The 14,389-nt window shown below is 46.9% G+C and overlaps 1 protein-coding gene across 2 annotated transcripts in view; it reads right to left on the bottom strand.

The window, feature by feature from the left end:
• Positions 1-14,389, bottom strand: part of LOC149428161 (voltage-gated potassium channel subunit beta-2) — a 57,087-nt gene that overhangs the window by 6,732 nt on the left and 35,966 nt on the right. For both annotated transcript variants that reach the window (XM_089667646.1, XM_089667647.1), the window contains one exon: positions 6,809-6,894. In XM_089667646.1, the coding sequence (XP_089523772.1) occupies positions 6,809-6,894 (86 nt within the window). The remainder of the gene's footprint in view (positions 1-6,808; positions 6,895-14,389) is intronic.

Below are 14,389 nucleotides of genomic sequence, written 5' to 3'. Positions count from 1 at the left end.
TCTAACCAGTATTTGCCAGACTTTTTTTCTTCAGCTTATTTTTCCTTTGGATTCTTCTTTCATTGGCTTAAATCAATATTTCACTACATTACTGCTTTAGCTGGTCTCTACATAGGTACTGTCCTGATCAGCCTTTCCTAAATTTGACTATGGAGTGTTGGACCCAGACCTTGCCGGACTGACTGTGTGACACTTTTTGGAATATGTCCGTCAAGCACTGGGTTCTGCACTGCGGCACTTTTCAGACCTTCGGGTACTAGTAAATATTAGCCATCGACTGTTTTGTAGGTCCAGAGCTGTAGCATTGCTTTAGCATTTGACCCTCTCTGAAGACCCACTCTGTTACGTAAGGTCGTTCTGGCTGAAGGACCAGGAGATGCCTCACCTCGCTATTAGTTCCATAGGCACCTTTCAGAAATCAGGTTTCAGCTTTTGGTATCCGTACCTTTCAAATTTCCCTTTACTGCCGGTTTAGCATGGAAGAGGTTAACACTTGAGGGCTGAGTGCTGATGTTATCTGCTGAGTGGAAAGTCATGTGAATGCTGTGGGCTGATCTCTCCTTTCTGCAACTCTGCGTAGAGGAAACGCCAGGAGCATTCCAGGGATCTGTTCCTGCTAAGGCTTGTCCCCATCTGTTATTGGCCACATTATGTTGTGGATCTTCTCTTCCATTCATGGTGTCACCAGTTCATTGGTCAGTTTTTGGTTGACTACATTCTGGCTAGCTCAGGTTCAATGCACCAGTGGAGTCATTCCCACTGGTGGTGACTTTCTTCCAGGTTGCAAACATCAGGTTGATTCCCCATGTCCTCCCTTTGACCATGTAGGTAGGTTCCCCGTCTGATAATGGAGCTCAAAGTCATCCAGTTAAGATTTTAATCGTAGTCCCAGGAGGATCCTGAACTGCAAGGCCCAAGAAAATAGGATTTTTGTATTTACCGTAAAATCCTTTTCTTTGAGTCTGTTCTAGGACACGGTTCTGCCACCCTTGTATTTCTGTTCATGCTCTTGGTACTGCTTCCTACAAACTGATACATGCTGGGTAGAAGAGGAGATATCCTTAAGCTTGCCTACATATTTTTTGTATCCAAACCTCCTTCAGGCAGCGGTGTAACCCAACAGTATCTGAATTCCTGTGTTCCTCAATATAGAACCCCTATCCTAAGGTGTGTCTAGAATATAATGAGAATGAAGTTCCTATGCTCAAGAAGGGCTCTCTGAAGGGAGAAGCTGGCCAAGGTCACTTGGGGTGAGGTGCCAGGTATACATTAGAACACTGATCAGTTGCATTCCATCCCTGTCAGAGTCGAGACATTCTTTTTTGTGACACCTTGTTCAAGTGCCTTGCATTAAGAAAAATGGAAGTGAGTTTGGAACAGCGGTACACAATAACATTGTGTGTGAACTTGGGTAAACGTGCATCCAAAACTTCGGAAATGATGAGGAAAGCTTTTGGAGAAGCGGCACTATCCTCTGCATAAGTGTACTGCTGGCACAAGGCCTTCAAGGAAGGACGAGAAGGTGTTAAAGATGAACAACGGTCAGGACGCCCATCAAACATGGAACAGAATGTGGATGCTGTGAGGTTTGTTCTCAACCGTGACTGATGGTTCGCTATCAGGATGATTGAAGAGAAAACGGGAATTACCAAGTTAATTGGTCATTAAATCGTGACTTGTTCCAAAGAACTTGTCACCTGTTCAGGAGGAACACCGTCAACTTATTTGTCAAGACCTGTTGGCCCGTTTGGAAAGAGAGCCTGATTTTTTGAGTCGAGTGATCACGGGAGATGAATCCTGGGTGTTGGAGTACGATCCAGAGACGAAGAACCAAATTCAGAATGGCACACATCCACGTCACCTCGAAAACTCCAACTAGAAAATCAAAGGTCAAATCAATGGTCATTGTTTTATTAATTCACGTGGATTTGTCCAGAAGGAATTTGTACTTACTGGTCCAACTGTGAATCAAAGCGTTTACCTGGAAGTTCTTGGATGCTTGAGACAGAGTTTTTCATGTGCACGCCGAGATCGGCTCAACATGGATTCTTAATCACGACAACGCACCGAGTCACAGTGCTTTGGCTGTCAGAGAGTTTTTGGCTGAAAAACACATCACAGTGCTTCCCCTTCCACCGTACAGCCCCAACTTGGCTCCTTGCAACTTTTTCATAGTCCCAAAGATGAAGAAGGGTTTGAGAGGAAATCATCTTGGTAGTATGGCTAATGTCCAAAGAGCCACAACACAGGCCCTGAACACCATCCCGCTTGAAGACTTTCAGGGATGCTATGAAGAACGGAAGAATTGCTGGGAGCGTTGTTTACACTCACAAGGCACATACTTTGAAGGAGACAATGTTCAGTTGTAAACTTTTTCAATAAAAGAATTTTTAAAATACCATACTTGTTACTTTCTGGACATGGTATGTCATCTAGTTGGGATTTACATCTATTATAATATGGGCAGTACTGGAACATCACAGTGTTGCATGACCGCACAATTGTCATTCAAAGTGTGATAGCGCTGAAAGCTGAAAATTGGCCTGGGGGGGGAGTGTCCGGACTGGAAGGGGGGGGGGGGAGTGTCCAGACTGGAAGGGGGGGGGGGGAGTGTCCAGACTGGAAGGGGGGGGGAGTGTCCAGACTGGAAGGGGGGGGGAGTGTCCAGACTGGAAGGGGGGGGGAGTGTCCAGACTGGAAGGGGGGGGAGTGTCCAGACTGGAAGGGGGGGGGAGTGTCCAGACTGGAAGGGGGGGGGAGTGTCCAGACTGGAAGGGGGGGAGTGTCCAGACTGGAAGGGGGGGGAGTGTCCAGACTGGAAGGGGGGGAGTGTCCAGCCTGGAAGGGGGGGAGTGTCCAGACTGGAAGGGGGGGGGAGTGTCCAGACTGGAAGGGGGGGGAGTGTCCAGACTGGAAGGGGGGGGAGTGTCAGACTGGAAGGGGGGGGGGAGTGTCCAGACTGGAAGGGGGGGGGAGTGTCCAGACTGGAAGGGGGGGGGGAGTGTCCAGACTGGAAGGGGGGGGGGGGAGTGTCCAGACTGGAAGGGGGGGGGGAGTGTCCAGACTGGAAGGGGGGGGGGAGTGTCCAGACTGGAAGGGGGGGGGGAGTGTCCAGACTGGAAGGGGGGGGGAGTGTCCAGACTGGAAGGGGGGGGGGAGTGTCCAGACTGGAAGGGGGGGAAAGTGTCCAGACTGGAAGGGGGGGAAAGTGTCCAGACTGGAAGGGGGGGAAAGTGTCCAGACTGGAAGGGGGGGAAAGTGTCCAGACTGGAAGGGGGGGAAAGTGTCCAGACTGGAAGGGGGGGAAAGTGTCCAGACTGGAAGGGGGGGAAAGTGTCCAGACTGGAAGGGGGGGAAAGTGTCCAGACTGGAAGGGGGGGAAAGTGTCCAGACTGGAAGGGGGGAAAAGTGTCCAGACTGGAAGGGGGGGAAAGTGTCCAGACTGGAAGGGGGGAAAGTGTCCAGGCTGGAAGGGGGGGAAAGTGTCCAGGCTGGAAGGGGGGGAAAGTGTCCGGACTGGAAGGGGGGGAAAGTGTCTGGACTGGAAGGGGGGGAAAGTGTCCGGACTGGAAGGGGGGGAAAGTGTCCGGACTGGAAGGGGGGGAAAGTGTCCGGACTGGAAGGGGGGGGGAGTGCCCGGACTGGAAGGGGGGGGGAAGTGTCCACACTGGAAGGGGGGGAAAGTGTCCGGACTGGAAGGCGGGGAAAGTGTCCGGACTGGAAGGCGGGGAAAGTGTCCGGACTGGAAGGCGGGGAAAGTGTCCGGACTGGAAGGCGGGGAAAGTGTCCGGACTGGAAGGGGGGGAAAGTGTCCGGACTGGAAGGGGGGGAAAGTGTCCGGACTGGAAGGGGGGGAAAGTGTCCGGACTGGAAGGGGGGGAAAGTGTCCGGACTGGAAGGGGGGGAAAGTGTCCGGACTGGAAGGGGGGGAAAGTGTCCGGACTGGAAGGGGGGGAAAGTGTCCGGACTGGAAGGGGGGGAAAGTGTCCGGACTGGAAGGGGGGGAAAGTGTCCGGACTGGAAGGGGGGAAAGTGTCCGGACTGGAAGGGGGGGAAAGTGTCCGGACTGGAAGGGGGGGGAAGTGTCCGGACTGGAAGGGGGGGGGGAAGTGTCCGGACTGGAAGGGGGGGGGGGAAGTGTCCGGACTGGAAGGGGGGGGGAAGTGTCCGGACTGGAAGGGGGGGGGAAGTGTCCAGACTGGAAGGGGGGGGGAAGTGTCCGGACTGGAAGGGGGGGGGAAGTGTCCGGACTGGAAGGGGGGGGGGGGAAGTGTCCGGACTGGAAGGGGGGGGGGAAGTGTCCGGACTGGAAGGGGGGGAAAGTGTCCAGACTGGAAGGGGGGGAAATTGTCCGGACTGGAAGTGGTTAAGGCCCCTTTTGCATGGTGGGTCCATTATGAAGGTTTTCATGGTGTGGCATGGGCTGGAAAATACTGAATATGGAGGGATTCCGGAATGTGCAATTAAACGTTCGTGGATATATAAAACGAAACCATATCTGAAGTGGGCTGAACATATATATGTTGTGTTCTATATACACCGTACATATATTCTGGGTTCAGTCCGCTGTCCCGTGTAGTGGAACAATGCTCACTCAACTCCAAAAATAATTAAGCTGCACATCTTCTGGAAGCATTTAACTATAACTAGCTCTTGTCTGCACAGATCAACGTCAATTCTCTTTTTTTTATGTCTTTGTATCTAATATTTATTTTTAGCCAAAATCCCGCTTCTCTTTCTGCTGTAATACTTAGGCTGCCCCTGGACAGGTAGATTCCTTCTTCAGGACATTCCCTATCTGGGTGATGGCGGACTACAGGATACATGTTGGTGGCACTTTTACGGGACAATTGGAACAATTCTGAAACATTTTAAATCTTCAAATTATTCTGCCATGAAGGTCTTCTGGCATATGGGGGCCATCTATGTCCCGTTGTGCTCCTGTGTGGTCACCTTGTCACGTGTGCCTCTGGTGGAGACTACAGTCAGCCATGGTCCACCATTGTCACTTATCACGAAGGCGATCCTAGACATGTGCAGAACCAAAAGATTTGCTTCTTTTTGATTCATTATTTAAATAATTTTGTTTAGTTAAATTTGTTAAATGAATTTAATTCCTTTTCAGAATTTGTTTTGTTTTATTGATTTGAATTTTCCGAATTTGGTCGAATTGATTTCAATTTGACCAAATTGAAAAGTATCAAATCAACATTCAAATGTGAATTTATTCTATTCCAATTTTGGAAGACGGTTATATTCTATTTCAATCTATTCTACTGCTTTTTCTGTTCCAATCTTTTCTGTTCTATTCTTTTCTATTCCTTTATTTTCAATTCTATTCCTTTTTTTTAATTCTATTTTATTTCTTTATTTTCTATTCTATTTTATTCCTTTTTTCTATTCTATTTTATTCCTTTATTTTCTATTCTATTTTATTCTATTCTTTTATTTTCTATTCTATTTTATTCTATTATTCTCTATTCTATTCTATTCCATTCTCTTTTACTCTCTTCTTTCTTATTTTTTTCTTTTCTATTCTATTATATTCTAGTATTTTCTAGTGTATTCTTTTCTATCATAATCTATTCTTTTATTTTTTATTTTATTCTGCTCCGTTTTACTCTGCCCCCTCCCACTCTGCCCCCTCCCACTCTGCCCCCTCCCACTCTGCCCCCTCCCACTCTGCCCCCTCCCACTCTGCCCCCTCCCACTCTGCCCCCTCCCACTCTGCCCCCTCCCACTCTGCCCCCTCCCACTCTGCCCCCTCCCACTCTGCTCCCTCCCACTCTGCTCCCTCCCACTCTATTCTTTTCTATTCTATTTCTTTATTTTATTTTCTATTCTTTTCTATTCTATTATATTCTATTTTTTTTTCTATTCTGTTCTATTCTATTATTTTCTAGTCTACTCTTGCTTGCTAGTGTGTAAAGTCTGCAAAACTAAGCAACCATCTAAGGATACCATAACATATAATTTTTTCTTTCAATATTTTTATTAAAATATTTTTTACAAAGCCACCCATAACAAAGTAGTAAAGTGCACAGAGTGTTTGCTTTTATTACTTAAATTACTATTACAGGTACTTATAGAGCGCCGTCAATTTACGCAGCACTTTACATATATATATATATATATTGTATTCTGGGGCGTGCAATCTAAGGTACCTAACTCACATTCATACATACACATACTAGGGCCAATTTAGACAGGAGCCAATTCACCTCCCAGCATGTCTTTGGAGTGTGGGAGGAAACTGGAGTACCCGGAGGAAACCCACGCAGGCACAGGGAGAACATGCAAAACTCCAGGCAGGTGGTGCTGTGGTTGGGATTTGAACCAATGACCCGAGAGCTGCCAGGTGGAAGTGCTAACCATTTAGCCACTGTGCTGCCCTGAATTTATATATTTCAGGTACTTCTATAGCACCATCAATGTACACAGCACTCTACACATATATTGTACATTCACATCAGTCCCTAACCATCAAGGGGCGTACAATCTAAGGTCCCTAACTCAGATTCATACATACACATACTAGGGACAATTTATACAGGATCCAATTCACCTCCTAGCATGTCTTTGGAGTGTGGGAGGAAACCGGAATACCCGGAGGAAACCCACACATGCATAGGGAGAACTTGCAAACTCCAGGCAGGTGGTGCCGTGGTTGGGATTCAAACCGACGACCCGAGTACTGCCAGGCGGAAGTGCTAACCACTTAGCCACTGCGCTGCCCATGTTCTTTTTCTTTAGCAATGACAATTCAGAGATACAAACCAGGAAAAATAAAGAAGAAAACAACAATTACCATTATTTCCATAGAGCTCCAGCGTGAGGTACCCCAGTACATTGCCATTCCTTGGTTAATGACATGCGTCATGGCTCGGACGGTTTCTGCAGAGGAGATAACGAAGGGAAGATGGGATGGTAAAAACTTGGTTGAACCTTCACGGGTGACTCAGACCATGCAGGAAAGCTAAAACTACAACAGTGTGAAAGAGAAATGCTGCAAGGACATTTTGCAAGCAATGTAACCAATCTACACCCAAAGGTAATGCGCATGAGGAATACCAAAAACATGTCTTTCCTCGCCTTCCACATGGCCAAGAAAGATGAAGAGTTTAAAAAAATTCAGACAAATACAAAGCTGGTGTCAAGACCAGCAAGATTAGCAACTTTCAGAAGGATGAAAAAAAATCCACCATTTTTATTTTTTTTTAATTTGCGCAAGGCAAACATATAAAACGGCAACAATGTAGCAACGGTTGTACTCGGAAATGACCACTTCAGGAACTCCAGTCTAATGTAGTTGTATAGAGGGTCCAATGAAGGAGACGGTAATATCCGTCAATGGTCGGGGGTATCTTCTCACCTCTCCCGAGTGTCTGCGCCGCCCTCTCCCGAGTGTCCGTGCTGCCCTCTCCTGACTATTCCTCCCACTGACACCAATGATGGGGCACTATTCCTCCCACTGATACCAATGATGCGGCACTATTCATCCCACTGACACCAATGATAGGGCACTATTCCTTCCACTGACACCAATGATGGGGCACTATTCCTCCCACTGATACCAATGATGGGGCACTATTCATCCCACTGACACCAATGATGGGGCACTATTCCCCCCACTGACACCAATGATGGGGCACTATTCCTCCCACGGACACCAATGATGGGGCACTATTCATCCCACGGACACCAATGATGGGGCACTATTCCTCTCACTGATACCAATGATGGGGCACTATTTATCCCACGGACACCAATGATGGGGCACTATTCCTCCCACTGACACCAAAGATGGGACACTATTCCTTCTACTGACACCAATGATGGGGCACTATTCCTTCCACTGACACCAATGATGGGGCACTATTCCTCCCACTGATACCAATGATGGGACACTATTCCTCCCACTGATACCAATGATGGGGCACTATTCCTCCCACTGACACCAATGATGGGGCACTATTCCTCCCACTGACACCAATGATGGGGCACTATTCCTCCCACTGACACCAAAGATGGGACACTATTCCTTCTACTGACACCAATGATGGGGCACTATTCCTTCCACTGACACCAATGATGGGACACTGCTCCTCCCACTGATACCAATGATGGGGCACTTTTCCATCCACTGACACCAATGATGGGGCACTATTCCATCCACTGACACCAATGATGGGACACTGCTCCTCCCACTGATACCATTGATGGGGCAATATTCCTCCCACTGATACCATTGATGGGGCATTATTACTTCCACCGACACCAACGATGGGTCACTATTCATAATTATACAGTTAGTCTGGCTGAAAAAACACAAAAGTCCATCCAGTTCAAAAAAAAAAAAAAGTTATAATCCTACACCCACAGTTGATCCAGAGGAAGGCATAAAAACCCAGCAAAGCACGATCCAATTTGCTCCTGCAGGGGAAAAAATTCCTTCCTGATCCCCCGAGAGGCAATCGGATATTCCCTGAATCAACTTTCCCTATAAATGTTATATCCAGTTATATTCTGTGTATCCAAGAAAGAATCCAGGACTTTCCTACAGCAATCCACTGAGCTGGCCACACCCAACTCTGGAGGGAGTCTATTCCACATTCTCACCGCTCTCACTGTGAAGAAACCTTTCCGTGTTTGGAGATGACATTTCTTTTCCTCCAGACGTAAAGTGTCCCCCCTTTAATCTCCTCCTCTCAAGAGGTAATAAATTCAGTTCCTCTAATCTTTCCTCATAGCTGATCTCCTCCATGCCTCGTATCAGTCTTGTTGCCCTTCTCTGTACTTTCTCCAGTTCCCCAATGTTCTGTTTGTGAATTGGAGCCCAAAACCGAACTGCATGTTCCAGATGAGGTCTTACTAATGATTTGTACCAGGGGGGGGGGGGGGTAATATGATATCTCTCCCTCTGGAGTCTATACCTCTTTTAACACAAGAGAGGATTTTGCTCGCTTTTCCTTTTCTTTTGCCATTCCTTCCAATAAAACAACTGGGCATTATGTGCTCCCAATGGCCACACTAGGACCCCTTACAGCCTGAAGGTCAGTAAATTGTCCCTTTTGCTGTTAACGTTTGGAGACCCCTGGACTAGACCATTACTAATCTGCAAATCAAGCAATATTTAAAAGTTTGTACCGTTCTGATCTTACAATTCTTCCCTGGGTTGTATTGCTCTTTGTATTCAGGCCCAGGGTCTCAACTGGTCAGCTCTGTCTTGGAATTAAGCCACACCACCCTTCCCATTCACCAGGCCCATTCCAGAGCTTCCAATGGTCCCTACACAAAAGACTTCTATCCTCAACCAAGGAACTTGGGAAGGAACGTTGTTTCTGTGCCCCACCATTTCATGAACACCAGGGGGACCAAAAGGTGTTCTACGGGTAAGGTTCCAGTGGCCAGCCTGTGTACTTACACCAGCATGGACACCTTCCAGCAACAATCCTCTACCAGCATTTAGTGGAATGCCATAAAGAAGCCACAAGAAAACCCCTTACCAGCCAACATGTATTAATACTGGTAGCAGGTGCTGCAGAAAATAGAACTAGAGTGGACACCTCATAAAAGGCCATTCTGATACTACGTGCTGAAAAATTCCATAGCCAAGTCAAGACTGCGTGGTTTGAATATAGTGAATGACTACAAATGCTTCAAGTTTACATTTTTTTAGGCAAAAAGTAGCACAATGAAGCCAACAAAAAAACTCTTTGGGAATCACATCCAGAGCAATGGTGGGTCAGGTTTAATGGGAACAAAGCTGTAGTTAATGAACTAATAGGTTGGTCAAAAAAAACTGCAACCACTGCTTAAGAAAAGCCTAAACATTCACAATGCATAAAAAGGTCAAAGTCAGCAATTCTAGTCTGCGACAACAGAAATACACACAATGTGCTACACTAAAATAAATGTAGAATGGTTAAAAAAAAACCCTACTTTGCACCGGAAGGGTTGCCATCTGCTCTTCCTGACTAGTATCAGCAAAAATATTTACGGACTCTTTTACACGTCAGCCTTCCATGGAGTACTGCTGACTCCCCAAAATATTCCCCTAGCACCATGAAAAACTGATGATGCTTTGCTACATGAAGAAATGATGGAAAGGTGAGGACGGTGCCGTGATTCAGTAGCGGAGGGGAACTACAGCTGTGTTGGATCATTAGAAACACATGATAAAATTGCACGATCAGCGGTTCTCAAGCACCGGTCTGTGGCCTGCTGCTGGACTTTGGCCTTTCACCTCCCGGGTCTTCAGCCAGCTGCAGATCCCCTAACCTCCCATAATGCCTGACAGCTACCAAAGTGCCCTCAACCCTCCACAATGGACTGCAGTGCCCCCCCCCCTTTCTCCCTGCCTGCCACAGTCCTCTGTAGTGCCAATCAGCCTACTGCAGAACCTACAGCCCCCCCCCCCGTAGTGCTCCCAACTTCCCTATGGCCTGCTGCTGGACTTTGGTCTTTCTCCTCCCAGGTCTTCAGCCAGCTGCAGATCCCCTACCCTCCCATAATGCCTGACAGCTACCAAAGTGCCCTCAACCTTTCACAATGGACTGCAGTGTCCCACCTTTCTCCCAGCCTTCCACAATCCACTGTAGTGCCAATCAGCCTACTGCAGAACCTACAGCCCCCCTGTAGTGCTCTCAACCTCCCTGTGGCCTGCTGCTGGAATTTTCCTTTCTCCTCCCAAGTCTTCAGCCAGCTGCAGATCCCCTAACCTCCCATAATGCCTGACAGCTACCAAAGTGCCCCCAACCTTCCACAATGGATTTCAGTGCCTCCCCCCTTCTCCCAGCCTGCCACAGTCCTCTGTAGTGCCAATTGGCCTACTGCAGAACCTACAGCCCTCCCGTAGTGCTCCCAACCTCCAACAGTGTCTCACATTGCCCTCCAACTTCCCACAGTGCCCTTTTAGCAACTTCCAGTCTTCCATAAAGCCCCTCCAAATTCCACAGTCTCCTCCAGTGACCCCCATCCACCTCAGTTTCCACCAGAGCCCTCCAGAATCCATATCCCTCACAATATCAGCAAGTCTGCTGCAACCTAACCCTCTTCCGAACCCCCATTCCTCCCAGAGTGACGCCCAGCTCCATCCAGAGTGACACCCAGCTTTTCCATTGCTATACTTTTATTTATTGTGTATGCACAGACTTTTTTGCTGGGGCATACAAGGTTTTAGAAGAATCTACTGGGCCTTGGTCTCAAAGTTGAGAACCCTTGTACTGGACTACCCAAAGAAAACAAAAAAGTTTCAAAAACTGTGACACCAGCAGAACATCTGAACATTAAGCAACACTGATAATCCCTCTTACTGTAGTGCTCTTTATAAATAATCACTCATAATAAATGAAATATCTCTTCCTGGTACATATTTGAGCACAGGCATCATCACAGGCATCCCTTTATGCAGGAAGTAATGCCAAGTGGAGGGATTTGCCACGCTCAGAGAGCCCTACTTGTCTGCTGAATGAAACCTGAATCACGTCTTCATTTGTTTTTGCAGTTTTAAATGAAGGGTTAAAGCAGGGGTGCTCAACCTGTGGCTCTTGGAGCCCTCTGATGTGGCCCTCGACCTCAAACTGAATGCAGGAGTTGTGGTGCACTTTCTGAAAGTGATCCACAAGATATAATAGAAGTCTATGGCTAAGCACAACTATTCAACAAGACAGCTGCATGTGCAATAAACCACAGCAAACCAGCAGCCCTAAAGGGGGCTCAGGACAGTAAAGGCTTGCTTATGTTTGCAGTTTGGGAGTTGGGAAGTTTTTACCACCCCCTAACCAGTAGTGTGGCATCATGGGTCACAATGGCGACCATACCCCATACTCCAGGGGGCCCGTGTGATCTCCATATCACATTCTGTTTTACACCTGGACAGAAGGGGCAGCAGGGGTGGCATATACAGGAAACAGTCCTCTCCATTTAACTCCTGCCACCAATGAAAGACGGCTTCTCTTGCTCTCCCTTCCAAGGCCATTCAGCAACTGCAGGAGGAAAATTATTCTGAACCATTTCATTTCTTTGTGGCCCTCGACCAGTTACCAAATCACCTAAGTGGCCCTTGCTCTTCAAATGGTTGAGCACCCCTGGGTTAGAGCCTCCATTTTTTACGTTACAGGTTTGTTTGTTTTTTTTTCATTAGAAAAAGGCAGAAAGAGCAATGCAATTTCAAAGCAAAGAATCAAGGAAATCTCATGGTTACACGTGTAGTTACATTATAAAGACAACCAGGGGCGGAGTGAGGCACTGCCTGAGGACACGGGGTCAGTAGAGGGCACCATGAGATGCCCCTGGTACCTTTCATAGACTTTTTTGGGTGTGGTTTGAGTGTGGGCAAGGACACAGGGGCCCCATGATTTCCTATTTCCCGGGGGCCCCATGAGTTGTCAGTCTGCCCCTGAAGACAACAAATCCTTTAACAGAACCAACACGTGTCAAGAAAAAAAAGAGCGAGGATACAAAAAGACCAAACCTATCATCCTTAAAGTCTCAGCTTTTTTGCCGTCTGTGACCCAACTGACTTGCACACTTCCTATGTGGTCACCAAAACAGGAAGTTAGAACCTTTTGATTGCTGTCTTTGCCCTATATGAAAATTCCTCTCTCACCTTCCTATATAGGTTCCTAGAAAGGTTAGGTAAATGTAGTTCTTTGTGGTTCCTCTGTAATCAGTGGAGAAGTTTGCAGTTGCTTTGGGCTCTTCTAGGATTCATTGACTGCCGGTTTGGTGGTTCCCCCTGCCTTCTGGAGGATTCTAGAATGTAGTTGGTTGGAGAAGGCAAATTAAAAGCCTATTTAGTATGTTTTCTCAATCTCTGGGGAAGTGTACCCAGTAGGTGGCCGAGGGGTACATAAATAGCATGGGGCCTGAGGCAGCCCTGTTCTTGTTTAAGAGAAGTCCCCAGCCTGAAGGGCTACAGTCTTTCTGGGCAGTGCAGCTGAAGCTCTTAAAGGAGCTCATCGAGGTCCCAACTGAGATAGAGGTAGGGAAGCCTACTTTTCTGAGAATAGCTGGAGCTGATCCAGGGGCCTCACTGAGGAGCTCTCGTCTGGAGAGTTCACGTCTCTCCATATCTGTCTGATATTGGAAGGAGGCATCTAAGTACCCAGGGACATTGTGAGTACAGACCTGATCCTAGTGAATGTTTGCTGCTACGATCCCTTGTGCATCAATGGCAGTGCTTGCTTGGACTGGTGTCTCAATGGCGCTCATTCCCTTGGCTGCTACAAGAGGAACTTTACTAAGAAGTTCTCACACAGTGGAGTGTGTCCTCTGCAATGTTGCTGGAGTATCTCACAGCTCCATGCACCCTATCCTGGTTTCTTCAACAATAAATCTGTAAAAGGCAAACCCCCAGACTATTCATTGAGTCCTTTCATTGAGTATTTATCAAATCTGGGAAAGGAACCTGGGGCAAATCAGTGGGCCCTTTTGGGGGTCAGCGCTACACCTACTCTAGCTGGAAAAAAAAACTTTTGCTGAAATATCAAATTAAGGACAGTTCTTAACTCTCTTGAACACTTCTCACAAGGATTCAACACACTTGTGTGCTGTACAACCCGGCTTGTCTCGTTTGTAAAGTGGATCCAGGGAATATCCTCTCGGGGGATCAGGAAGGAATGTTTTCCCTGCAGAAGCAAATTGGATCGTGCTTTGCTGGGTTTTTTTGCCTTCCTCTGGATCAATTGTGGGTGTAGGATTATTTTTTTAATGGCTCAACTGGATGGACTTTTGTCTTTTTTCAGCCAGACTAACTATGTATCTATTTAAGGACGCTAGCAACCATGGGCTATCTTTGCCATACCTCAACCCCATCCATTTCCACTGTGATAACAGATATTGGGGCTGGTGAGAAATACTTTTTTTTTTCTCTTTGATAAATTAGGTCAAGCTACAGAAGAAACAAAAAGGACTCTTGTATCCACTGCATGTCATCACCAGAGAAACAAAGTCTTTTCTTACACAGAGAGACAAGAAAGTTCAATTTCAGACATTTAGTAAAAGAACGTCAAAGATATTCCCTGCTGGCCTGTTCTAAATTCTCAAATCGTTTCACAAAAATAGCAAAACTGATGCAAATATTAAAAACCAGTTGAGTCTTGTGGTTATATCAAACAGATTACCATCAAATCCTCCAAACCAGGGGTTCATAGTCATGGGGTATCCATAACCTTTGGGGTTATGGGTAGCAAATGAAGGGGGTATGGGAATCAAAAGAGAGGGGTATGTATAGAAATCAAGTGAAGGGGATATGGGAATCCAACAAAAGAGGGATGAGAATCAAATGAAGGGGGCATGGAAATCAAATGAAGGGAGTATGGGAATCAAATAAAGGGGATATAGGAATCCAATGAGAGGGGTATGGGAATCCAATGACGGGGGTACT

The sequence above is a fragment of the Staurois parvus genome, unplaced genomic scaffold (assembly GCF_062004578.1).
Source record: "Staurois parvus isolate SC_StPar_1 unplaced genomic scaffold, SC_StPar_1.0 ptg003456l, whole genome shotgun sequence".
Lineage (NCBI taxonomy): Eukaryota > Metazoa > Chordata > Amphibia > Anura > Ranidae > Staurois > Staurois parvus.
This window is presented reverse-complemented; position numbering and strand designations above follow the sequence as displayed.